The 25529-nt window shown below is 41.7% G+C and overlaps 1 protein-coding gene across 3 annotated transcripts in view; it reads right to left on the reverse strand.

Moving 5' to 3' along the window:
- Nucleotides 1-168: 168 nt before the first annotated feature.
- Nucleotides 169-25529, reverse strand: part of brip1 (BRCA1 interacting helicase 1) — a 60975-nt gene continuing 35614 nt past the window's right edge. Inside the window, exons 18-23 of one of the 3 annotated variants that reach the window (XR_003788014.3) lie at nucleotides 20755-20867; nucleotides 20581-20663; nucleotides 20224-20475; nucleotides 17683-18414; nucleotides 12466-12724; nucleotides 11579-11902 (exon numbers count right to left, since the gene is read on the reverse strand). Coding sequence is in view for 2 of the 3 variants with exons in the window: in XM_029171887.3 (XP_029027720.1) it covers nucleotides 578-648; nucleotides 17683-18414; nucleotides 20224-20475; nucleotides 20581-20663; nucleotides 20755-20867 (1251 nt within the window). In the remaining variant the exon portion in view is untranslated. Of the gene's footprint in view, nucleotides 649-11578; nucleotides 11903-12465; nucleotides 12725-16844; nucleotides 18415-20223; nucleotides 20476-20580; nucleotides 20664-20754; nucleotides 20868-25529 lie in introns of those variants that run through there. The other 2 variants (XM_029171887.3, XM_041073505.2) reach the window with 2 other exon arrangements.

A 25529-nucleotide genomic window follows, 5' to 3' on the forward strand; every position in this document is an offset into this window, starting at 1 on the left:
CCCTTTAGTTGCTGCAATGCAGCTGATCAGCACACATCACTAACACCTTCATGGAGCTAGTGACTGGAGACCTGCACCAGATCTACTGTGGCTTCTCACAGCAGCGCTCAGGCGCTTGTTTTCGTGCATCTGAAGTCCTGAACGATTGACGTCTTATGCTCAGCGTTCACATTTCAGCAGGTTGATCTTACTTGTAAATGTGCAGCACATGACTGAAGACGAAATCAATAGCTCTCAATACTTGAATATTAAAAGTCTTCTGCTAAGAAATGAGCTGTCTTCACATAGAGCCACATAGATTCTGTTCTTTTATGTTACAGTATCAGCTGTTGAGGAGTCTGTAAAAGTTTGTGGAGCAAATTTTCTTTCTTTAAGTCTATGCCTCATAATTTGTGACCCATGCCTCCATTCAGCATCGCAGCATCTACTTGTGCTACTTCAAGGTAAAGAATGTGGAGACAGTGGGATGAGTCCAGCAGCATTGGGGCACTGTTTTCTCTCACACAAAGCTCTCATTAGATCATGAGTTATGCTGACGGCTCAGGTCCTGGTTCGTGTCAGCACCTCGTTCTTTGTTTCAGCTGCTGATGCATTTCACATCAAGAGGGTCTTTGGTGAGAGCTCCTGCTCCAATCAACAAATCTCCAGCTACGAAGAAAACAGCAGAGAACAGTCAACAATGTCATTTAAACGTCCTTTAAATTGACCCACTCAATCACACATCATGGACGACTGGATTAGAACCTTTAAGCACAAAAACACAATGAAAAATGATTTTGAATTTGCCAGTTTATTGAAGAGATCAGGTGTGGTGGCACTTGAGGTCTATAGCAGATTAAACAAACTACTCTTAATAATAATTTCAAAAATGTACTGCACATTCACTTTGTGAACTAGAGATCATAGGTTGAAGTGGCCACTTCACATATCAACGCCTGAATGAGCTTGAAGTGAACCCTTTAAAGAGCTGTGTGGTCTCACAGTTAGCTTTACAAACAGAACGTTTCAATGTGTGACCTGCTTTGTATATGTATGTATGTGAAGTAGCAATTGTCCTGTGCTAGTTTCCAGTAAGGTCGTCTTCTTTCCCTCCAGCCAAAGGCTGCAGGCATTGCTTTAACAGTCTTAGCTCTAATCTACATTAAAGGGCAGGCAGGCATATTGAAATTTATGTTATCTAACTTTCCACATAAAAGCCCACTCGCTCTCATTAGGAAGAAGCCCAGTCTAAGCCCCTTATGGAGCACATGTTAACCAAGCTCACTACATATCTCAGTGAAAGCAGTCCATCTGGAAGTCATTGAGAATAAATCTGGCCATTTCCCTCTCCCCTGCGTTGCACGGCCCTTCCCCACTGTCCCACATAATCCCATCTAACAGCCGCCTGGGCCGGGCCGTCCCATTCCAGCACGCTGGCAGGCTTAACTCGCCCGTCTTGTAAAAGAGCCGGGTTCTACATTAAATGAAGGGATTTAATATCAAGTCCATTAGGGCTTTCCTTGAGCCCTGTAAATAGTCAATTAGTGGATGATTTTGATTTGACCCACATGCAGTGGAAAGGACGATTAGACTTGAGTTTTCTCATTTGGCTCCTTCAGGTTAGCATCCACACGTACAGGCTCACATTGTGCCAACAACCATGAACATGCCAGTCATCAAACGCGCAGGTCGGCCACGCTGCAGTTCATCAGTTCTATCAATCACTAGAAATACTGAGTACATTTCAAACATACAGTATCTGTGGGCACAAATGTGCATGTCTCATGCTCTGGGTGGGAGGGGCTTCATGGATGGGAACCGTTCCTACACTAAGTTCTGTTGAGTTGAGTTGTGTCTGTATCACAGATACAGTATGCCATGACATCCTTCTCAGCCTCTCTTCTAGACGTACTCTTGTTTAGAGGGTCAAATCATACAGTGAGGCACAAAATACACTGCTGAGGAACACAAACATTTACAGTATAATTATTATCAAAATACACTGAAAGAAATAAAAAGCCTTGGACCATATACACATATTACTCACTGTGGGATAAAGTGAAAAAGGAATGAAGTTACTGAGGCTTTGTTGGCAACTCTGGCAGCTGACAACAAGACAAAGCAGAAGACATTTTAACACTGACCTATGATTTATTATTTAGCACCTGACCGTGAACTAGAATTAGAAAGCCAGCAGCACATTTCAGCTGTCGGAGGAACGTTTTAGCTACATGCTGCCAGAAACACTTTCCTTCTTCAGCCGCTGCACCCTCCCTCTTTCATTGCTCTGTGACGTTCAATGGTGTTTGTTAACTAAAAGATGAGTAGATAAATGGGTATGGTTTACGTGTAGATAGATGTGATTATCAAACAACATACAGTAACAACATCCTGTTAAGACAGGCTCTGTTCCCAGACTGGATCTGGATCTGTCTGACATCTACAGGATTACGTCTGAAGTGTTTAACCACTTCTAGTAAAGCGAATAAAACAACTCCCATATGCTGCATGCAGCTTTTTGGTGTGAAAGATAACTGATAAGTGACACACCATATAATTCCTTCTAAATAAACTAAAGCAGTTCTTAAATGATGCTTGGTAATTGAGGTCTATCCTCTAAAATGATGGTTTCATGTATTTGATTTCATTCAAATATCACTATTCATGTTTTACAACATGTTGTTTTATGACACCTACACCATTTATTTATAGATTTATTGCTACATGAATATTGTGAATAGTAAAATGAATCCCTGCAATCAAGAATATTATATATAAATAATAAATGAATACAAAGGATGCATGTGTGTTCTGATCTGTGACACTTTTATTTTAATGTTAATAAGAATCAAAAAGATGGAGTATGTGAGTTAACATGCTCATTATAAACAGAAAACATCACTGTTACTGTTTGTCCGTCTGTCTCTCAGCTCAGCTGCTTTTGAGATGAACCCTTTGGTTCCCTGAATTTTTCTTGCGCCCTCGTTCACTTGGCCAGACACTATTGAATGTCTGGCACCATGACCTTTGACCCCACCCTAACCAGAGTCATCACGGTTTGTGGGTCATTCCCGTAACAAACTCACAAAGATGCAGATTCAGAGGAAAATGGACCTGTGCCGCCAGCCTGTAGATGGGAGCTATGGAGCAGTAAGGCGTGTCATGCATCCATATCATGAGGCTACTGGAGCATTTCCACCCTCTACTGGATGAAACCAGTTACTAGCTGGGACACAACTGCAGCTGTCTTTGTTTTCAAATGCAGTAAAATACATCATTCATGTGATTACAAATACAATATAACAAGTCTGTTAAATTAAAGGAAACAATATTACTAATAAGAAAAACAGATTTGCTAAACATGGGTTGTTTCCGTCTGTCTGTAGCGATGTGTGACTGTCATTTTAACATATTTACAATAAACCATTATCACCGTAGACACCGGTTGTGTCTAATAATTACCAAGCTGTGGAATGAGGCCAACTCCACTGACCACATGTATCTATGTGTAGATGGTGGAAGCTGATCCAGCAGGAAAAATAACATCTACAATAATAACAATATCTACAATAATCCATGTCAACAGCTACACATGGACAAGGTGGGAGTCACATGACCAGGCGGTCAAACTGAAATGTTGGTCTTACATTAAGTCTGTAATCAGTTTCTTAGAGCTTCTTAGAGCATCTTTAACTTCCAGCCTGCTCTGGATCAAATGCTTATTTGGTTAAGTAGTTTAACAGGGATCACATGCCGCTGACAAGCAAGTTAGCCAAAGGAGGAACAATCCTCTTGAAGGTGATTAAGTGGCTAAAGAAAGCCTGGGTGAGAGGCGGAGTGCGTCACATCGCACTCTGTCAGAGCGTGCAAAGTCTCATATGGATCGACCCAAACACAGTTGTCCATGTACAGAACAATGTTACAATACTTCAGTAAGAGAGAAACAAACACCCACTGGAAATAAACATACAGTAGGTTGTCTGTATTGTTCAGATTCTGGACAAACAAGTCAAGACAACCCTGAGCTCACAGCAGTGTTTATTTAGCAGCAATATGCTCAGATCAAACCCTCCAAAGGTCACACACTGTAACACATGAGGACTCATGACTTGAGATGACTAAAAGAACTGATACTGTAAATAGACAGACATCCTAATCAAGCACCGCTCTCGCCTCGAGCAGCTGAGGTGTAAAAGCACAGGCCATGCCCTTGCATCACAGCCCCAGTAAATCTGGACACCAGGTGTTGGATTACCAGGCCTGTGTCCTACAAAGGCCAGCTTGGCTGCTTCCTGCGATGCGAGCGCAGCCTAAGAACACGGAGCACAGGTAAGAAAGGTAAACTTGGGGATTTAGGTCGTCAGCTCTGACTCCAAAGAGTCTTAGCAGGTGATTTGTGGCTCATCTCCTCCTGGCTTAGGCTGTGACGATCCCCCAAAGCTTGATCATCAAATCAGGTGTCTACTTAACGCAGAGCAGCCAGGTTGATGGGAGAAACGGCCGGAGAGCGGGTCGCACATCCTGTTAGCGGAGCTGTTTCAAAGGGTATTTAAAGGGTGATCCCATTAGGTTGGATTGAGAACTGCATGAGGACAGAAGCTCCGGGAGGAAACACTTACAGTACAGGTCATGCTAACGTAACAAGATGGCTTTGGTCACATAGAGTAGGAGACTGACTGATGTCTGATGACAGGGACAAGGCTGAGGACCATCACTGCTGTGGAATAATTAGTCTCCACAATGGTGTGGAAACTGGAGTAATGTTGGCCTTTTAGTATTGTTTATTCTGCTTTGACTCGTCTAGTCATTCACCCCCTGGTGCACACAGGTCCCCGCAGCCCTGCAGCTGACCTCATTCAATGTGGCTCCAACCACCGGTCCCACCTCCTCAGCTACATTCACACATCTAAAGTAAAGGATCTGTGTTTTAACATCTTCATGAAGGAAACACAGAATCCACAGGACAAATCTGTTCTGAGGTGGATCCTCCACTCGCAGGAAAGGTTTCTGTTAACAAAACAGGTCATTAGCACCTTCCGTACTGTTTGAAATGAGTGTGCAGCATGTTTGTGAACGTATACAGCACAATAAGATTGGAGTCATCTGTGTTTGTTTAGTGTGCAGCAAATATCAGGCCAGGAAGGGCGAGCAGTGCTGCGGGTCTTATCCCACATCCTCCAGCCCCAGGGCCTCGAGTCTCACACTTCCCCTTCAACTGCCTCCTTTTTACTGTAACTCCTCAGATCAAGTCCAAGCACAGTTAAATTGCAGTTAATAAGCTTTCTGTCAAGGAAACACATCTGCGTACAACAGATGTGTAACTATGGTTGAAGGAGCTGGATGAGGAGTGTGCTACAGTACAAGCAGCTGCAGTGTAGGAAGTGACCTCTGTGGCAAATCACTGGCACTCATCTCACTCTGAGATGTCTGATAACTTGAATCAGGACAGTATGTCCTGCAGCATGAGGGGTGGGGCTTCATCTCCCGTGGAATCCCTTAGAAAGTCATTCAATAAATATGAAATCCAAGATGTGATAAGAATCATTCAGTCAAATTACTGATTTTCCAAATGTTTGCTTGTACAAAAATATCCAACCATTCATATGAACCTGTAGCACATCCACACACACACACACACACATGGAGGAGAAAGCCCAAAGATGACCCGAGTGAAGCCCGACGATGAGTGGGTGCGTTTACCATGTGTATCTTTGCTAATAGTGTTATAAACAGTCGACTGTAACCCTCCCACAAAAACAAATGAATCAGATGTGCACATCCAATGACATGGTCATGTATGGATCAGTGTCAATCAAGATCAGTTGATGATCCATGTTTCCAGCTTAGAGAAAAGTGAATATGAAGATGGCTAAAAGTTCATAAATCCTTAGTTTCATTACGGGAACATGTAGATATGGTTACTCTACGCTGGAGACAGACATCAGTGAAGCACAGCTTGAAGCATGGACACTGCTGACATGTTTGCGCCTGTCTTTCACACAAAGATTTCTTCATAGGTCACCTTAGTATAGAAACCTCTAACAATCTGCTCACACATAGGAGTGCAGGACACAATCTGTAACAGGAGTGAGTTGTAGAAGATCCAGAGGTAGACGTTTAGATGCAGGCCACGGTTCACAACAGATCAGAATTCAGGCAAGGACCTCACAGGTAACTAGTGGGATGTACAGTAGCAGGACAGGAACTGGCTGATGTGATCACTGTGGTGTGAGGTAGAAAAAAGTTAGATAGAAGTTAAAGGAAAATATTTAGTCAATCCATTGGTAATATGAACTACTGAATGTTGCTATTAGTCCAGGACAATAAAGTAGAACAAATACTATTAATGATGTATTTGTGAATGTAAGAAAAGAACATTGTAAATAGGAGAAAGAAAAGCTATTAGTACAGCAGTTCCTCAAAGTCAATGAGTCAAAGACCTGACAACAAATTAAGCTTCTTATTTTTCCATCATGTGTGTCATTACTGCTAAAAGGCCAAACTGGACTGGGCTTTAGCTGAGAGACAGCTGTCAGGCAGGCTAGGAGAGCAAACAGCCAGCTATGTGCAAACACACACACACACGCACACGCAGACAGTGAAGCAAACACAAAGGTGAGAGGGAGCTCCGTAAGCTGGCTGCTCCACTCCCTTGTTTGTTCTTGTCTCCCTGCGTGTGTTTGTCCCGCTGCTCTGTCAGAGTGTGTGTGTAGCAGGTGAGAGTGTGCAGGGATGGTTTTGTTCAGATGACACCAGTGTTAGCTTTGGGGAATCCTGTGTTTGGTTTGTACACTTCAGAAGTTGACACCCTCATCAGGTTTATTAGTGCGACAAGACACGTATTCATCAAAGCAAAATGTGTTTCTGTGGGAAAGTTACCACCTAATGAGTGATACTACAGTCTGTAACAGAACAGAACATAGCTGTGGTAACAATGAAGACTCGCTTGAAGTCTTTGTTTACTTCACATGAAAAGGACATAAAATAGGAAAGTCTCAGCAAAAAGACACTGATAACCGCTGCAGCTCATTCTGAAACTAACACCTTGATGCAGTGAGATGATTGTTGGCTGCAGCTGACATTTCTTTAAGGCCAAGAGGAGCTGCCCTGTTTTTCCACATTATCTACATCCTCTTTGACATGTTGAATACTTCAGTAAGAACAACCATGAACCTGTGTAAACCGGACACAAGAACTAAACCAGCTTCTTAACTCCTCACAAAATGACAATACAGGACATATACCTAAAACATCTGAGGAAAATACTTTGCCAGTTTATCTATACTATACAACCTTAATGTATCTATAATTCACTCAATTTAGTCTGAAAATATGCCTCTTGTTAAATACCTGTCATCATTCTTCACATGCAGCCATGGATTGTGCCAGCTACATATACAGAGACACACTGGTAGACAGAGGAATGAGCAACATGGCTCTAATGGGCACGAACAGGGATGCTCACTGGATACAAGGACCAGATAGCAACAATCAAAGCAAAGCAAACACAACTTGGACATGTTAGACAGAAGCTTGTTGATATGTCACCTTTGTTTGGGACTTTTCAAAATAAACCTCTCATGGCTTCTCTCTAATGGCACCAATAGACAAACAGCCAAGTCTAAAACTGTGCTATGGTGGTAAATGATTTCAGCATTATTTATGGATGAGCGACAGAAAAATGTTAAGTGATGCTAATTGATGGTAATGCTCCATCCCCTCCAGGCTTCTTGTGTGTCATTCTAATCAGATCCAGGATCTGGGGACTCCTTGCTGCCTCGTAGACCTGTTGCACTGTTGTTTAAAGCACTTACTTTCTTTTACAGAAAATCTGTTTGGACAGATTACCAAAATAAAAGTGACAAGATGAACTGAACGCGGTGGAGGTCTCGGGGTAAGCCTCTCACTTTGGAAAGCTTTGAGGGGTTAGATACCCAGTGACAGATATATTGTAGCCAACGCAGAATTAGCTTAAGAAACAGATGCCTGTCCACTGCTGCCGACACAACAAACATCAGAGTAATAGCCAGCAACACAACCTACGCCAGCACAGGGGAACAGCACCCCCCTCTGGCTGCAAGGAGCAGGACATATGGCCTAATCAGTCTGTGCAGGGTTGCATGTCAAGGACAATAAGCTTAAAGATTCAGCGAGGAGGTGAAGCACAGGCGAAGACAGCAGAAAACGGATTATTAGGCTGCCACACTGTCAGTGTACCAAGATGCACGGAACAACATTTAGGCTGTCCAATTAATTAAAGAGGTCATTATCATGCATGGATGAGGCTTTGTCCCCTAAACTGGGTCAGGATTGAAAAGCACAAGAATAAAGGAAACTCCGGCTTGTGGGGGTTGAGTGGTCACACTGTCACACGCCCACCCTCTGTGCACATGGCTGTTCCACTAGAACTCACACAGCTGAGACAGGGCCATGCTAAACCTCCTTTTGTGTTTCTGTCAGTAATCATGTTTGCACTCTCATGATTCTATGAGCTGTTCGCTGCTGCACCTCTATCACCTACGTGATTGATGGATGTCGGCTCATCTGCTCTGAGGATCACCGTTAGTGCTTACTGACATGTTTGCCTTTCTTTCTTTTAGTTGTCTTTTATCTCTTCATTCTGCCTCAGATTTATTGTGTTTACGCAAACTGTAAGAACAAGTAAACTTCAAATAAGTCACAAGAATGTGAGAGGCCTGACGTCAGAGAAACATTAAATCCTCCTTCAACATGTAAAAGGCCAATTCCATATGAACTCTGTCAGCGAGTTGAGTTTGATCATCACCTGGAAGGTTGAAGACACAGATTACCTGCCGATATGATGAACAGACCTATTACACAACAGTCCTGATGACAACTGCTGCATCCAATAATTCATGACCTTACAGTAAGTGACCTGAACAACACTGATCTCTCCACCTAATGGCAGCTGTGAATAGTTGGTCTTTGATTTGTCTAAGCAAGCGTAAGGATCTGACTTGTGTTTCCCAGCAACCAAATCCCAGTATTTGACTAAAGGAGAGCTGTTAGAGGAGACGGGTGATGTGGGAGTGAAGGTGGGCTGCTCTGGTCCCACATACAGTAGCACAAAAAGTGCGAGTGGAATATTTACTGTGATGAGCTGCGTCAGAGCCATGAAAAAGGCCAGCCGGCAGGAAAGCCCCAGGCCTTAAGACCAACAAATCCAAATTCCATCCTTTGCCTCATAAGGAAATAAACAGAGGCCCTGAGTGAACACTCCATCCTACGATCTGCATTGGTACATTGATTTTCCACAGTTGCAGTGGCTTCCTAGTGAATCTTTATCACATCAGAAGACTGATTATTTCCTAACTGTGAAAACGAGGGTACTTGTCGTCCAACCATCACAGTGTGTCTTCATCTTTGTCCAGTGGTGAAAACAGGAGCAGACAGTGCAGTGTTACTTCTCACAGGAAGAGCCTGCGTCCTGGCACAAAGACAAGCACAAGCACATGTACACTTACTAAGCCGTGCTTTCACTGCACCACAAAGTGGAAAAGGCAGAGTCCGTTTAGAGAGAGTCACCTACAAAGTCAGAGAGGAGGGCAAATAAAAAGATGTGGGCTTTGGACACAATGACGGAGAAAAGCAACTTTGAGCAGCACCTGTTGTGAAGCAGCAGAGTGAGGGTGGAGGACGGGAGCAGACAAAGGCTGGGCATTATGCTGCTGCTCTAAAGGCCAGGTAAGCCTGTTTGCTTTAGAGGTGTTGTCCCAGTTGCCCCAGAGGCGATGTTTAGTGGGGACGCTCACAGCTTTTGTTTTCTGACACGAACAGGGGGTGTTGACAACGGGCTGCGAACGCTGGTGCGTGACTGAAAAGATGAGACTGAGTCCAGAGGACACCTGCAGGCAGCTCCGTCCAAACAGGGCCATGATCACAATTACTGGGACCAGATTTATTGGTTACTGCAGGTACTATCATAGTTAACCCTCCTAAATGGGAGTTCAGCGAGCCGCTTTGGACATTATCGCGCCATTCAATGGTCATTATCAGTGGTTATCAGCCCATACGTATGAGCCGGTAGGTGCCCATCTACCTGCTGGCAGCGGTGAATAGGTGCAGTAGGTCGTCGTCATTTATCCGTAAGGTTGATCACGGCTCGGATGATTTAACCAGCAGAGTTAACATGGGAGGATCGAAGTTTTAGATTTTGATTTATTAGCGAGCATAACTTAGCGAATAGCTAGCTGTATTGTGTTAGCTAACTGTAACCTAAACTCCCCACCCGTTATCCAGCCCTAACCCTAACCACAATAATGTACGAAGCTGCTGAAAGTAGCAACTTAGCTAGCTGTTAGCTGTTAGCGAGTAGGCAGAGGAGGCACCTACTGGCCCGTACGAATGGGCTGATAAGTTCTGATCAGCCCATTCGTTATGGGTGATAACATGCATCTGGAACCTCTGACACTGCGCCCCCCTCACACACAGTCACACACTGATGCTGATGAGGGACATGGTGGGGAACGGTCTGACACGCGAACAGAGCTGAAAGAGGAGCTGGGACTGCAGCCAGCGTTGCTGTGACCGCTGGGTCTCCAGCCAGTGCTCCGGTGGGAATGGCAGCACAGGGAAAGTGGAATCAAGCTGTTCAAACAGAGACGGGCTGAGTATCATTCCCACGGCGAGGTGTGCCACAGAGCTCTGAGGGCGTGATGAGTCAGGGCAAGCTCTCAGGTATGTTGCCACAAAATTAAACACTGAGCGTGTCCTGTTTGATTTTAAGAGCTCCTGTTGTTAAGTAGTCTCTCCTGTCAGCACTTACAGATTCCACTAAGAAGCCAGAACAAAAAACTTTCCTGTCATTACTCTGCTGGGATTTTCCTCGGTGCTCGGGCTGATTGTGTGTGGTGAGAATAGGTGTGAGATAAGTGGAAGAAGGAGGATGCAGCACCACCACGCTGTCTAGTCCCACATGAATTGCTCCAAGGAGCAAACGGAGTTGAGTCTCTTGTATCTAAGGCATGTTTTCGCACACAATGGCCCGACACTTACTGTGTTTACACAGGTCCAGACCACCAGCGCCTTCACTCCTCCTGTTTCTCAACACGTTACCTTGCCTCAACGCCAGCTTAGTGCTCTGACAGCTTTTAATACCTCACCTTTCACCTGCACTTTGTCAAAAGAAAGGCAACCAATCCATCACTTGGAGGGCAGAAAAGCAGAACATTTAGTGCGAGATGAGTGAGAAGTTACATGTTTGATCTGCTGAAATATTTGCAGAAGGATTCCTAAATGTAGGAGAGTTTAATCGCTGCAGAGGGAGTTTCCCCACACCTGCCAAGTGTGAGCTCCACAGACTCCACCCAGGAATCCTCTGTGTAGTGGGTGGTTGGACATAATATAAATGTAAGCTTGTTCAGCAGTTTAACACCAGTGTTAGTTCTGTTAGTTCTTCCAACAGAATTGGATGGGATGGTGAGATCACGAGGTGAAATCATGGCTGCTGCAACAAAAATTACACAGGTTTTAAATACGTTTTTTTGACTGAACTCAAAAAGTTCAAAAAAGCCAACTGAAAAGTTAATGTTTGAAGTATTTAATTCAAACTCAATAGAAGAGACACATTTAATGACTTATCTCATTATTTCAAGTTCAGAGGATTAGATAATCGAGATACTGTGGTAGTCATAAAAGACCAAAGCATTTGTAAGTTTCCTGTAGATGTGTTGATCTATTTTAATTCTTGAGAGGAGACAAGAGGGGGATACTGGTACATCTCAACAGTAACAGGAGTGAGCCCCAGCAGATTGGTTGATGCAGACACAGCTTCATATTGCTCAGTCTGCGCAGGCAGCTGGCCTCATGTCCGAACAGACAGCTGTGAGGCTGCCATGCTAACTACGATACCACAGCACTGTGCCCCATCTGATCCATAAGACAGCTTCAGCTCTGCTCCCATCTAAAAGCAAGCAGACACAATGATGATGAACAAACAGGTGAAACACTCTGATTTAGCTCAGCATCAGGAGGTACAACAGTGAACTCCTCCCGTCATAAGGTGAGCTTTCCCCTGCACAGCAGCGTGCATGCAGTGTGGAAACGAGTGCTTAGAGCATCTGTGGGGGGTAGAGGGGCAAGGTGCAGACAGTGACTGGGATTTCCTCTCATTCAGTCAGGTTCACTGGAGACTCTAAATAACTGGAGGGGAGTCTAACAGTCTTTATACGTAGCCCTGTGATGGACTGTGGACCTGGCCTCTCGTTCAGCAGACCCACAACCAACAAGGACACAGTGACGGAGAAGTCCTTATTGTGAAGATGATTTCTTCTGAAAAACGATGAGCCTAAACATCGAGTGACTACGTTCAGGCCATGATCCAGCCATGGTCACTGCCTAAGATGTTTCATTATTCACATTTGATTTGGTTTTGTATGTTACAGTACAGAGACTTTGGTCAGACATGTATGTCCCTGCAGCAGCTGGCAGCCGAAGCCCACTGAGGTTTGGTCTGAGAAGACTCACCCTAGTCCTGATGCACCAATGCCGTGGGCTTTCCCCTTCTGTGCCGATGCACAATTTGCCATCAGAAGAGCAGAAATGTGGTAATTTACCACTTTTGGCTGTAAAGTGTGACCTCCAGCTTCTCAGCAAGTGTCCATAAAGGTTTGATTTCACTGGAAGGAACTCATGGACGTCCAGACAGCGTTTAACATTATCTGAGGTTTGGCTGTTAGTCGTTCAAAGGCAGCAAGACCTTGGCGTTAGCCAAGTGTGTTTGCAGCTAAAGATGAAGAAAAGAGAGACTGTTAGATTTACACCAACAAAGTTCAGAAGAATAGTTATAAATAGGTTTGAAGCCCACACGGACATAACAGCGGTTTTGCTTAATTACAAATGTCTATTAATTGTGTTTCTACAGTATGTAAGGGTTTTGCCCAAAGCACGCATGGTGAGAACGGTGCTGAACTGCTATCACTGTTAATGTTATGTTGCTGAAAATGCTGAAAATGCTCAGTTAGAGTGAGTCTCAATCAATGCTCTTGAGTCACTTGAGTCTTTCTTGTGTCCTGAGGACCACAGCACTTTATGGGGCCAGTGAATGAACTTCAACTGTATTGATTGAACAAGTCAATGATCAACATCAGTTCAAAGTGATGACCAATTTTCAAAGTCTAACATGCATAAATATAAACATGGATAATATTTAAAAACATGTTTGTATGTGTGTACAACAGGACTAACACTGAGCAGTTTAATGGATCAGGGTCTCTTATCCCGTCCGTGTCTCTGCCACAGGGTAGAGCTGCATAAATGGCTAATTGCCCATCTTTAATGCTCTCCTGGTGAGCCCCTGTGACATTATGCACAACTATAAAGGCATCAGCCTTGGAGTTGACAAATGGTTACCACAATCACACTTATAGTATTAACCAGCTTATGGTGTAAGCACACTAAGATGAGCCCAAACAACGGATGTCTATATCAAGATTAGTCAACTTATAAAACCACATAGGTAGATTAGGTGTCTAATTCCACTGACCCGCTGATATAAATCTGGTTTTATTATCCAAGGAGCTCCAAACCTATGACTCAAGCCAAGTTCTAACAGCTGCTCCAGCAGACAGATTGCTAAAGACCCTCTCCAGATCACCAGTTGATCCATCCAAGCAATCCTGCTCAGGCTACATACACTTAAAGAAATCAATATCATTAGCCATACACCTAAAGCACCACGGTGAGCCAAGCAGTTTCTGTTCAATGCAAAAAAGAAAAATACTCATCACAAGGTTTAAATCTATTCAACTATTCAATAGGAACAAATCTGAACCCAAACTAAAAACTAAAACATTATATACTTATACACAAGACATTCACATGCCTGTGTTCACTAGGACTTCAGACTAGCGTTGTACTCACTCAATTAAGTCAATTAATTTAAAAGAGCATCTTGAAATCCACTGGGGCTGAGGGCTGCATAACCAGCATACTTTACGTTTGCGGTTGAATTGCTGGATGAGGAGATAGACACACACACACACACACACACACACACACACAGGATAAATTGATGAACATAAAAAGCAGTACAATCTTAGTGCCAGTGGTCAGTAAAAGCGCCGTGCCACGAGTGCTGGAGCTGTTAATTTCACAGCATGCCTGACTGGAGACTAGGCGTCGACAGCTGCCCCCAGACAGACCCAAACATCTTTATGTGCAATATGGTGTCTGTCAAATTCAAAACTTGAAAGGCTTCCTGTGCTCATCAACAGTGAAGGGACCACAAGTAAACCCTTGACAAGGAGGGGCATGTTTAGGGACTGAGCTTAGTCAGATTCACACTGTGATCCAGATGGTCCACGTGGCGAGGCTGATTCACAAACAAATCCAATATCTAAAGGTAATGTCTGATACCAGTATTTACAAAAAGCCAAAATCTCACCTAGGCTAAGCACATAAAAAGAAGGCTGTGCTGCTCAGCAATATATATATATAGAGAGCAATGTTTCCTACAGGACTGCACAAGTTTAATATGTGGCATAAAGATAAAAAGAGAAGGAGGCAATTATTGACACACAGGATTTAAGAAAACTATACCGTGACATGACATTGAATCAGGTAATGTGATGAATGATGACACCATTGCAGTCCCACATATTTCATATCGTACAGGCTTGATTTTATTTTCGTCCAACACAATCTTAGCACAGATTTGAAAGTAGCACAGTTTGGAAAGTTCCAAGTTAACCTGAAATTACCAATCAATCTGGGTTAATTTCATTAATTTACAGATCGCAGTGGTAGTTAGGAGACATAGACTATAAAGCTACTGACAGATACTTACACTCATTCAACTTCCTTGTTAAAAGTGAATGTATTGCTCCAATATTAAAGACAGCACATTGTACAGTATCTAATGTGTAACCTCACTGCCAGGTTATAAACAGTGCAAAAAATGATCAATAAACACTGGAAAATGCCCAAATCATTTGTAAGGTTTTAAATGGAGATTCTAAATTTTGTTTTAGTAAATACAAACTGCTAACTAAACTGCTTCTCTATATATAGATTCATATGTTAATATATGTATACATTCAAATCATGTCTTATGTTCTACAGCCTTGTGTTTATCAGGTTCTACAAACGCAGCCTGTAAATCAAACTGCTGAACAAACAAACACAGACGTATCCGTCCATTGGGGTCATGGAAGCTGTCACACTTACTGAGCTGTGTTTTGTTACCAACACAAGTGGGATTATGGAGGGCTGGGAGTGATTATTGATTAAGATGTTGAGCCTCTAGGCATTGCAGCCACCCACTGTGTTAAAGGTGAGAGACAAACAAAAGAGGACAGACACAGACAGACATACTGTTGAACTTATTAGTCATTGTTTCTTACTGATTCCTCCACGTCAGGGAGAACCATGAGCAAAGTCCTGTTTTCAAACTGCTTACCTGCTTTAAAATTAATTAAATAAGAATAAATCATGTCCCAATGTCCCAAATCAGGTAGGTTGTTCTTTGGTGGGGGAAAAGAATGAAGCCATTGCACTATTCCCACAACATTCTTTAGAGAAGGCGTATAACCTGTTTGGGCTAAATATAGAGACATAAAGCTTAAAGGCCTAAATATGTCACATACATAATCGTTAATAGAAGCTCAAATAAAAAAGAAACTCCTCCAATTGAGTTGTGACCAATCCAGTTCTGATGTTGTTCCTTTGCAGATAATTTGAACATCTGCTACTGTTTGTAGCTACGGTACAATGAGTTGAACCAAGCTACACAAACTCAGACAGGACAGTAGGAGCTCAGGCGCCTTCTACACCCTGTTAAGTGGGCTTGCTGTAAGTCATGCTTCAGGCAATAAACACATTTGGTAGTTGCATCAGCTTGACCAACAAAAACTATTACACAAAGAGATAGAATGGGTTGAATGTTTACTAGGCAGCCCCTCAGACTAAAACCATACAAAAGGCAGTTTAGCACTAGCTCACGGATACAGAGTGGGACAGATTAGCCATTAACAGGGTTTCAGGGTCATCTGTTGTGTGAACTTGGCTCAGTTCTTCATGAACCAGAACGATCACCTGTATGTTCTGGCCACATCACAGTGTCCTTGGACAAGACACCAGTACACTGATGTGGTGTCATTAAAAACCTCACAATGTGTCCAAGTGCTTGAGCAAGATGTGACCCAAAGGATACATGATCCAGCTGCCTTTGCCTCCTACTGGGCCAGACACACAGGACATACTAACAGGTCACTCTGAAGTTTCTGTGGCTCCAGTGCCGACCATTTCCAATTTCAGATATTCAGTTGAGATGTTAAGTTTTTCTGTTGCACTTGTGATTTTGGCTGAGCCTGGCACATGTTCTTTAAATAAACATGTTTTTAGTTTAGCTTTAATGATTTTGGATTCAGAAAAAAGCTCAATTAGTTTAATGGAAAAAAACAGCCATTGGCAGCCATTACTGAGTATTTCAGTAATGTGGGCTCCCTATTAAGTGCTTTTAACACACATTCGCTGGCCTCTCTGCGCTGTGTGGGGATGACCTTAACGAGTGGTCATGCATGATTACATATACAAGGGTCCGAGGGAGGCAGTTGATGAGCAAAGGCAGACTTTAATGGAACACTTGTCTGCTCTGCTTGTCTGTGCAAATCACACATATGTGAAATTTCCACTGTAATGAGACAAATCACATCAGCGTAATCATGTTTAATCTCATTTTTCTGTCTACTTTCAATTTACGCCATTTGATGATTCTGCATTTTAGGATTGATTAAACAACCTCAGCTCCTCAGACTCACAATCACGACCAATGAACTGCTGATTAAATAAACAAGGATTACAAATGAAATTGACGCCGTTAATAAGTAGTAAGAACATTACTGGCCTCGATTTATGTATTTTAATATTCATGTAAATGTTTGAGTAGAGATATTTAAGAGATAATGTGTTGCAGTGACAGCAGAGTTTGCACATACTGTGCATGTATTGCAATTTGACATAATAAATTTACTGTTAAGTCTCAGACATGCCAATTTAATAAAACATCTAAATTATTAAACATGTAGATGGTGAAGGAATAACCTTTCATAAGGAGTGAGTTACTCTTGGTAAGACTGACGATACAGAGTAAGATTTCAAATGCAGGAATAGTTGTCACTACGTTTAATCAGGTGAATGATTTGTTTACTTAAAATGATGAATTAAATGAACATAACAAAAAACATGAATCATTAACATTTATTTTTATTGTAACATTTGCTACTATAAGGCACACATTAAAAACTTGAATTGAAATGAAAACCTACTGTTAGATCAGGCATGTAAAGCCTCCATCGAGTTCTCGCCCATAAACTACAAACACGTCATTAAAACAGAACATGACATGTTGAAACCAATGAAATGCTTTGCTTTCAATTTTAACAATTTGGTAAATTGCTGTCTCAAGAATGGTAAATCTGTTATTGGCCTAAATATGATTTTGTGTCTCTTAGACAAAAAGCTAAAGCCTCGTCATCATTAACAGTGCGGACGAGTTGCCTAAGGCAGCTGCAACATAACAGTATGTGGCTCCTTCTTCTAGATCAATTGTGTCCAATTGTGTGTGCTTCTAAAGATAATAGTAATAATCTCTGATAGGAAACAATTAAAACCATGATCCTGCTTTTATCAGTTGCTTCACATGGCTTTGTTCATAATATTTTGTGTGTCCAAATTCTTAGTTACCTGTTGGAGTGGAGGAAGATCTCTGCCTGGACCTGGACAGCCTGCAGAGCCTGCTACCTGTTCTCCTGATTAGATTTAGCACTGGCACTGTCTCCTGACCTTCCTCCCTTTCTATCATTTCATCTGCCTGTCCCAATGACAGCTTCATTCTGACTTCACTGGCCGAGATAGCACTCTGTCTGCTTCCTCTGTCTGCTTCCTGCTGTCTATGGCCCTGCTCAAAGCAAAACACATCTTCTAATGGCAAAGTAGAACCGCCTGACCCTAAAACCAAGCCTTCTGTCTCTGTCAGCGGACTGCTTTCATCTCCTTTACTCTCAAAAAGTTCTGGAGTAAAGAAGACAGACTGGTCCTCTGTTTCATTTTCATCATCTGCTGCAGGTGATTCACCTTCATGGCCTGGAGTGGTTGTTGGTGTAGAAGACTCCGCCGTCACCTTGTGTGGTTCTGTTTGGTTTTCACTGATGATTTTACCATGTTTAACAACATGTGTCTCAGTCTCTTCCTGTGTGACCAACATCTGCTGCTGCACTTTGAGCTCAGATTGATAACTGGTTGTTTCCGAATGCTGGTTCAAGTACTTTGAGTTACAGAGAGCTTTTTCTTTAAATATTGGCCTCTTGAAGCTGGTGCTGACAGGACTGGAGCAGAAAATGGGGTACAGAGGCGGTGATGGTCTTTTCTGGGATGAGTGTGGCTGTGCTGGCAGTGTTTGCATCTTCTGCAAAGGTTCTGCAACAGGGAAGAAAGTTTGTGTCACTGTACCGTTTATATTGTCGATATGCAGAGGAGGTAGTTCTGAAATTGCCAAACACAAACTTTACTATATGAAACTATTATAAATTACAGCAAACAGAGGTCCAACTTGTGATCCTTTAAATTTCATTCATGTACAGATTAAAGGATAAATTACTTAAAACTACTAATTTCAAACTTTCATTTGAAATACTTTCCAACATACTTTATTTACTCAATTCCCATGGTAGCGTATTACAACAGGATGGGATTATTTTACATAGTAATAGGCCTTAACTAGCGGGTAAAACATTGTTTTTTAAAGCTTTATTACTATACTAAGTAAAACTAAAGTAAAACAAAGTAAGGGCTACTTGTGAATTATGTTAACAAATAGCAGTGATATTAATAAACATTAGTAAGTTGTTAACATGTACTTATTTATACCTTCTAAGCAGTTACTTAGGAATACTAATATATTAAATATATAATTCTATGATGTAAGCATTAAACAGAACATAAACAGAGCAATTAATAAATAACATACTATTCAATATTTTACCCGTTTTCTGCATTTTCAGGTAGTTAATGCAAAAAAGAAAACAAAAAAAACATTTTATTAATAATAACGGGGGCTATTATAATAATAGGGGGCTAAAGACTAAATTTTGCCCCTCCAATTGTAAAAACCTGTATGTATAGGTAATGCTTTAGTAAATGTCCTTAGTTACGTTCTACCTCAAGAAAATACCTCAGACAACTACAGAAACATTAGGACTCAAAATACACTGTATTTTTGTCTATAATATTTAACTGGCGTGCACAGACCCATGGCCACCAAGGCTGTTCTATAAAGACAGAAATGTGGGCTTACGCTCAGTATAACCCAAACAAAGGTCAAGGGGATTTAATTAAAAGCAACAGTCCAACATCTGCTCATCTGCTCGCTCCAGCGCCACTCAGGCACGCAAAAGACCTTACAGTAATGAGGCAAGCCACTCAACTGACCCCCCCCCCCCTAACATCCACCCCCAACGAGGGAGTAGGGAGGGCTCTGCTGCTGCCCTTCTACCACCACCTTCATCCACCACCAAATCCAACCGGGCACACAGCTCAACCTTGTCATGAACCCCAAAGACAATGGCTGCTTGCCAACACAATGTGCAAACATGTCACCTCCACATATCTACTTATGATATGTGATGTCATGCTCACAAGTCCTTGAGGAATAAACACAAGACGTGTTCCGATCGTTGTTGTTTAAACACAATGCTGTTTTAAATGTCATAATTAAAAATGAACTTGATTACTTGATTTAAAAAGTAAAAGTACACACTTGAGTAATTCAATTGGTAAATACCCACAATATTTTGCCTTGAAGCTTTAAACTGTGTACAACAGTCCACTGTGTTTCTACTGGAAGATTAATACTCTAGCACAGTGAACTGCAAAGTGGGAAAATAGTGGAAGTGGAAGATAGAACACTGCAGAAGTAATGAGCCTTTAAAACTACAGGATGCATGACTGACAATATGATGTAACAGGTGCAATAATATACTGTACTGTGCAGAAACTGCATCTATGAGTAACAGCTACACTAAATACTAGCAGATAACATTTAAGGTGGGAACAAACAAGAACATGCTTTTAAACAACACATTATCACATGTAACAAATGTGTCTGACTGCTGCAGGCGTCAAGTTCATTTCTTCCTAAACTGTACTGGACTGATGCTTTTTAAAGTCTTGGGTAGTTTGAGAATACTTGCATGCAACAACATTTTCAGCAACATTTATTTATCTCACCTGCTTTTTTGTTTGGTTCAGGTTCTGACTGTACATGACAACAATCAGTGAAGGGGCTGTCCTGCTGCTGTTGTGTCTGACTCTGTACGTCCAAGTCACAGTGAGGAGCTGAGGCAGCGGAGCCAGTCGTCTGACTGGCCACGGGAGCTGCCTGTGCATTCTGCTGCACCTGGTAGAATGCTGCCAGTGACTGCATGGCATTACTGAAGGTGTCATGATGTTGAACAAGGTGACGAACCCATTTAGACAAACCTGGAAGATCCACACAGCATATACTGTTATTTGTTAAATTCTTAATATGGATAACTATTGCCATCTAGTGTTCAACGTGTGTGATTCATAGATTAATTCACAGACCTGTGATGTACTTATTGGGGTTTGTCCTGTAGCGGTCATCCACCAGAATCAGCGCACCCCAGTCATTTTTATGTCGAATGCACCTGTAAAATTTGTTTGGAACCTTTAAACGTAAAGGTAAAAAAATAAGATAATTCTCCAACATCATCACAAAGGGGATTGGGTCAAGGTTACCTCCCTAGGGCTTGGTTCAGGGCTCTATAGGCCTGAATCTCATACCAGCGATGGCCTGGGAGGAGACCTCTGGTCTTGCAGTGCTGGTCATTGTACTTTATCTTCAGTTCCACCTGAAAGCACAGGTCATGCCTTATAATATTAAGCTTATTTTAAATATAATGGACAAACTAGTTGGTATAATACTAGTTTGGTACACAACAGCCAATCATGGTTTAACCAAGATGTGATAGCTTTTACTATTCTCTTTACTGTTAGTGTTATTGTGGTAAGTAAAGTGTAAGGTTCTACTTTGTTGTGGTTTAACCAGCTTTAGTATTTTTATTATAAAATATAATGAAAATGTATACATTTTCAGATCATTTTCCTTCAGTTATACAAACATAAATGTGTTCAGTTAGAACAATTAAAAAATAGTTGAACAGTTGAAAAAAATCAGTAATTTTACTCTGGCAATAAATAAGGATTCATATTAGCAGATAATACTAACAATTAATAATGTTATTCCACATAGAAAATTGCAGCTTAGATGTTTGTGTGGTGGAAATTTTCCATAAAGAAGCAGATGAGAGAGTTGTCCTTTTGTGCGATTCATTGAAATAATAAAGAAAATAAAAATAATGGGTAAAGCAAATAAAAAGCATGGATGTTGATCATACACATCAACAAACCAAAAACCAGCTGGGGAGATCAGTGCACACACCACGAAGGTGTGATGCAAAGAGCCCACGATCCTAAAGTTGTCTCTGTCTTTTAACCCCTTTCTCTGGCTCTGGTGGAATGTCTCTCTGCAGCAATGGAATTGTTTGCGCCACCTTATCTCGCTCTGAGTGAGAATGCAAACATTCTCACTTCTGCATCGTCATGTCTTGTTTTCCAAAGGAAGGAACACCGAGCTTCCAAAAAAAGATGCATTCGCTTTAACAGCCTTGGGTCTGGTGGGGAGTCGGATAGGATGGAGCCAGAGTCCGGGTGTTAAAGATAAACACAGACCATAAACTATTAGTCAGTCAAATGGAACATCAGATGTTTAGACTTGATGTACGGCAGGGCACAAGAGATTAGTTGTTTGTGTGAGAATGTTCAGTATTGCACCTAACCAGCACATGACGACTGTGTTGGATAAGAAATAGCACAAAGGCAAAATTTTTCCATTACAGTTTGTCAAACTGATTACCTACTGTACAATACTTACACATCAAATTTTCTGTTTTTTGAAAATCAAATATAGTTTTAAATGTCAAGTCATCACATTCATTCATCAGATGTGACCAGTGACCAAACAGCTACAGTACATAACATATTTTACTGGAGAGCAATAGGTACAGTTGTGCTGGAGCAGCTGACAATAACAGATTCATGCACTAGAGAACTAGATTAAGATGGAATATAAAGGAGGATGCCAGTTTAAAAGAAATACTACTTACCAAATTAAGTGCTATGGTAGGATAGATAGACAAATGTGCTCTGAAAGGGGAACAAACACAAGGTGGTCTAGGCAATGTGAACCATCTCTAAACAATGTGCCAAGAAAGGATCCATCCATTTGCATCTGTCATGGCTGGTTTTAACACTAACCTTTTAGAATTGACAAGTGAAAAGTTCATTTTGTGTCTGATGAGATGCCATGAAAGGAAGGTTGCTGAACGACAGACTAACTGCTTTTGACAGGTACCGTGTGCTCGCCTTGAGCAACCAAACAGGAGGCCACGGCAGGTATAGCCCGTTCCTTTACGCATATCCTGCAATGCCACTGTGGCTTGTCTGTGCTTGTGTAGACAAATCGTAAATGTCACCATAAAGTTGGACTATGACTAATCACATCTCACCTAAAAACCATCCCAACCAACAGTGAGCACCTGACACCGGCAGAGGAAGGGTATATAGTTTGCTTAATGTAAGCCTGGGATTGACACCCGTATCAGTGGATGCAGCTCATCTATCCATGTCACGGAAAGTATTCTACTGTAAGTGCTGCTGGCTTCATCTTGAAATGTTTGCCAATGAATGAGACACCAGATCAGTTAAAATAACCCACTTCTATAGTCACTGCTTGAACAAAAAGGCCAACAGCCCCAAGCTAAAGATGTCATCTAAATCCAATCACAGTGTAGTTCAACATCTGTGCGATCACATTCCTGGTCTGTACCATGTCGCTGTCCAATCAGACATGACAGGTTGCATATGTGAAAAAGCCAATTCTGGCTCCTAGCAAATTTCACAAATGTGTAAGAAACCACAAGCTAGAAGGGATTAGTTAAAATGTCAGAGATCACTCGCTTGCTTTGGCCTTGTCCTCCACAGCTACCTGTTCATCCCTAAAAACATAGATTTCACCACTGGGCATGATTTGCAGCTGAGCGCATCTGTTTGAGCTATATTTTACACAAGCTGTGTGTAAGTGTGTGTGCATCAGTGTCACTGTGCACGCCTCTGGCAGTCTGGGACATCTTGTGCCTGTCACTGAGATTTCTGAGCGCCCCATCTGCCACATGTGGCTGAGGTGACAGCTGAGTAACTCGTCTTGTGTCTTTGCATATAGGAGACACACACGCACAAGGTTAGCAGACTATTCCACTCCCCAACATGTTTACTAACCAGCTCACAGCAAAGATAAACACAGGACTCTGTGTCCTTAAGTTGTTACCAATGTACTGTTCAATCATTTGATTTTATATAAATGTTCTAGAGGGCGTGCAGTGGGTAGCACTGTCACCTCACAGCGAGAAGGGCCTAGGTTCCATTCCCGGGCAGCCCAGGTGCCTTTGTGTGGAGTTTGAAAGTGTTCCCCCTGTTCGCGTGGGTTCCCACGGTCCAAAAACATGCCTAGGTTGATTGGTCACTCTGAATTGACCGTAGGTGTGAGAGTGTGTGTGTGAATGGTTGTCTGTCTGTGTGTTGACCCTTTGGTTGATTACCCTAACAAGTCATCAACCTCTGTTCAGTAATAAAGCCACATATACACCATCATTATGTACAAATGTGAAACTTCAATTTAATGTACTCAATCCTGCTAAATCTTCTGTTTTCATCCATTTTTTATCCATTTTACGTGGCTGGAAGCAGCAGGTTGCCAAAGTGCTTCATTAAACTAAGAGATCCCTTTTCATAAGTGGCATTGTTCATGCACCAATGTCTGCCTCACCCTTTGGTTGAACAATGTTAAGCTACAGCTTTACTAACCTTGTAGTGAGACACTCAACACCTGAGGTGATAAGGCGTTTACAAACTTAGCTGTAAGTATTACTGATACTTATTACTACCAATATCAATAATGCATGAATATGGAAGTTATGATGTTGTATGTCATTGCTATTATTAAGCATTATGAGATTATGTATAACAATGCATATGTGTATGTAGATGATATATGTATATGTTTGTATGAGTGTGTACACATACCTTAACACTATTATTGGTATTAATATTAATTTAAAAGGTAAACAACAGTTCAGTTTAGTTATGAATGTATCAGCCTCAGGTACATCCCTACTTCTTTATTTTGCATCGATTGTTTGCTTAACTGATTTGCTTGGATTCAGCAGCTGGTTGCACCCTGACCCACACACACCCCAAAGCAAAAACTGAACCTGTCCACCAACACAGCGACATAACACATATTTAGGATGGACTAAATAAAGCATTAAATAAACCTATCAAGAAGAGTACTGTATACTATTTCTTATATACTCCTCTTGTAAAAGCAAAGCTGTCCACCAAAATACGGTATTCAGCCTAATACATGCTGCTTGTTGGAACTGCTGGACAGAACAAAAACAAAACAAAACAAAAAGATTCCTTATCAGCTGTGCCTTTTTATTACTTGTTAAGCCACTTATTAAGTAATTGAAGCAGGGCGGGACTGTTCACAGGAAAGCATTCCATTAAAAAAACTGCCAACATAAATATAACACCACCTTAGGGAGGACTTTCTCTGATCTTTCATCTTTGCTACAATAACACAACACACTAGTAAAATCCCAAGCGATGCTTAAACTGTCACTTTGTTGTGAGTTCTCCGTGTGTGGGAGCACAGGCCATACAGGCACAGTGTGCTGGAGTTGGGGTTGCTCTTCCTAACCAAAAACGATCATTGTCTGAGATTATTTGTGTACTGCGCTGCTGGTGCAGAACTCAGCCCTTCTATTGTTAATAATTTGGACATTATTGCAGCATTAGAAGCTAAATGGTTGATGTGACACATTTAAACTGCCTGGTAGGCGCTGTGTGTTTGGCTGTTATTTCTGTTGTCATTCTCAGTTATTACTATTGGTCATTTTTGTGTGTATATATAAGTTTATAGATGAATGCATGTAAATTACATTTTATTGTATTATTATTATCTTTTTTATCTCTGTGTGCTCTGTTTTTCCTGATTTGGTTATTGGTCCCCGGAGACAGGCTGTGTAAATAATTTAAATCATTTAATGATAACTATCAGAAACAATTGCCTCTGACAAAAAATAATTGGTGCAAGTCTGTATAATATCTGTCGCTTAAAACCATACATGTTAACTCTAGCATGATCGCCTTCATTCCATTCTTCAGATCTTCAGCTTAACTAAAGAAAACTAATTAAGAAACCGAGATAAGAAATGAGACTGAGTAAATTTCTAAGTATTAAATGTAATGCAGCATATGAAAATGAATAAGACTCTCCGACTAGTTGACAAGAGGTGAATCTGACAGCTTTGGCTAAGGTGAAAGGGTATGAGATGCTTCAGTCACCCACACATCTTGCCATACTGACAGAACAGGTTAGTGAAAGCTTCATC

This window comes from Betta splendens, chromosome 13, assembly GCF_900634795.4.
Source record: "Betta splendens chromosome 13, fBetSpl5.4, whole genome shotgun sequence".
Classification (NCBI taxonomy): Eukaryota; Metazoa; Chordata; class Actinopteri; order Anabantiformes; family Osphronemidae; genus Betta; species Betta splendens.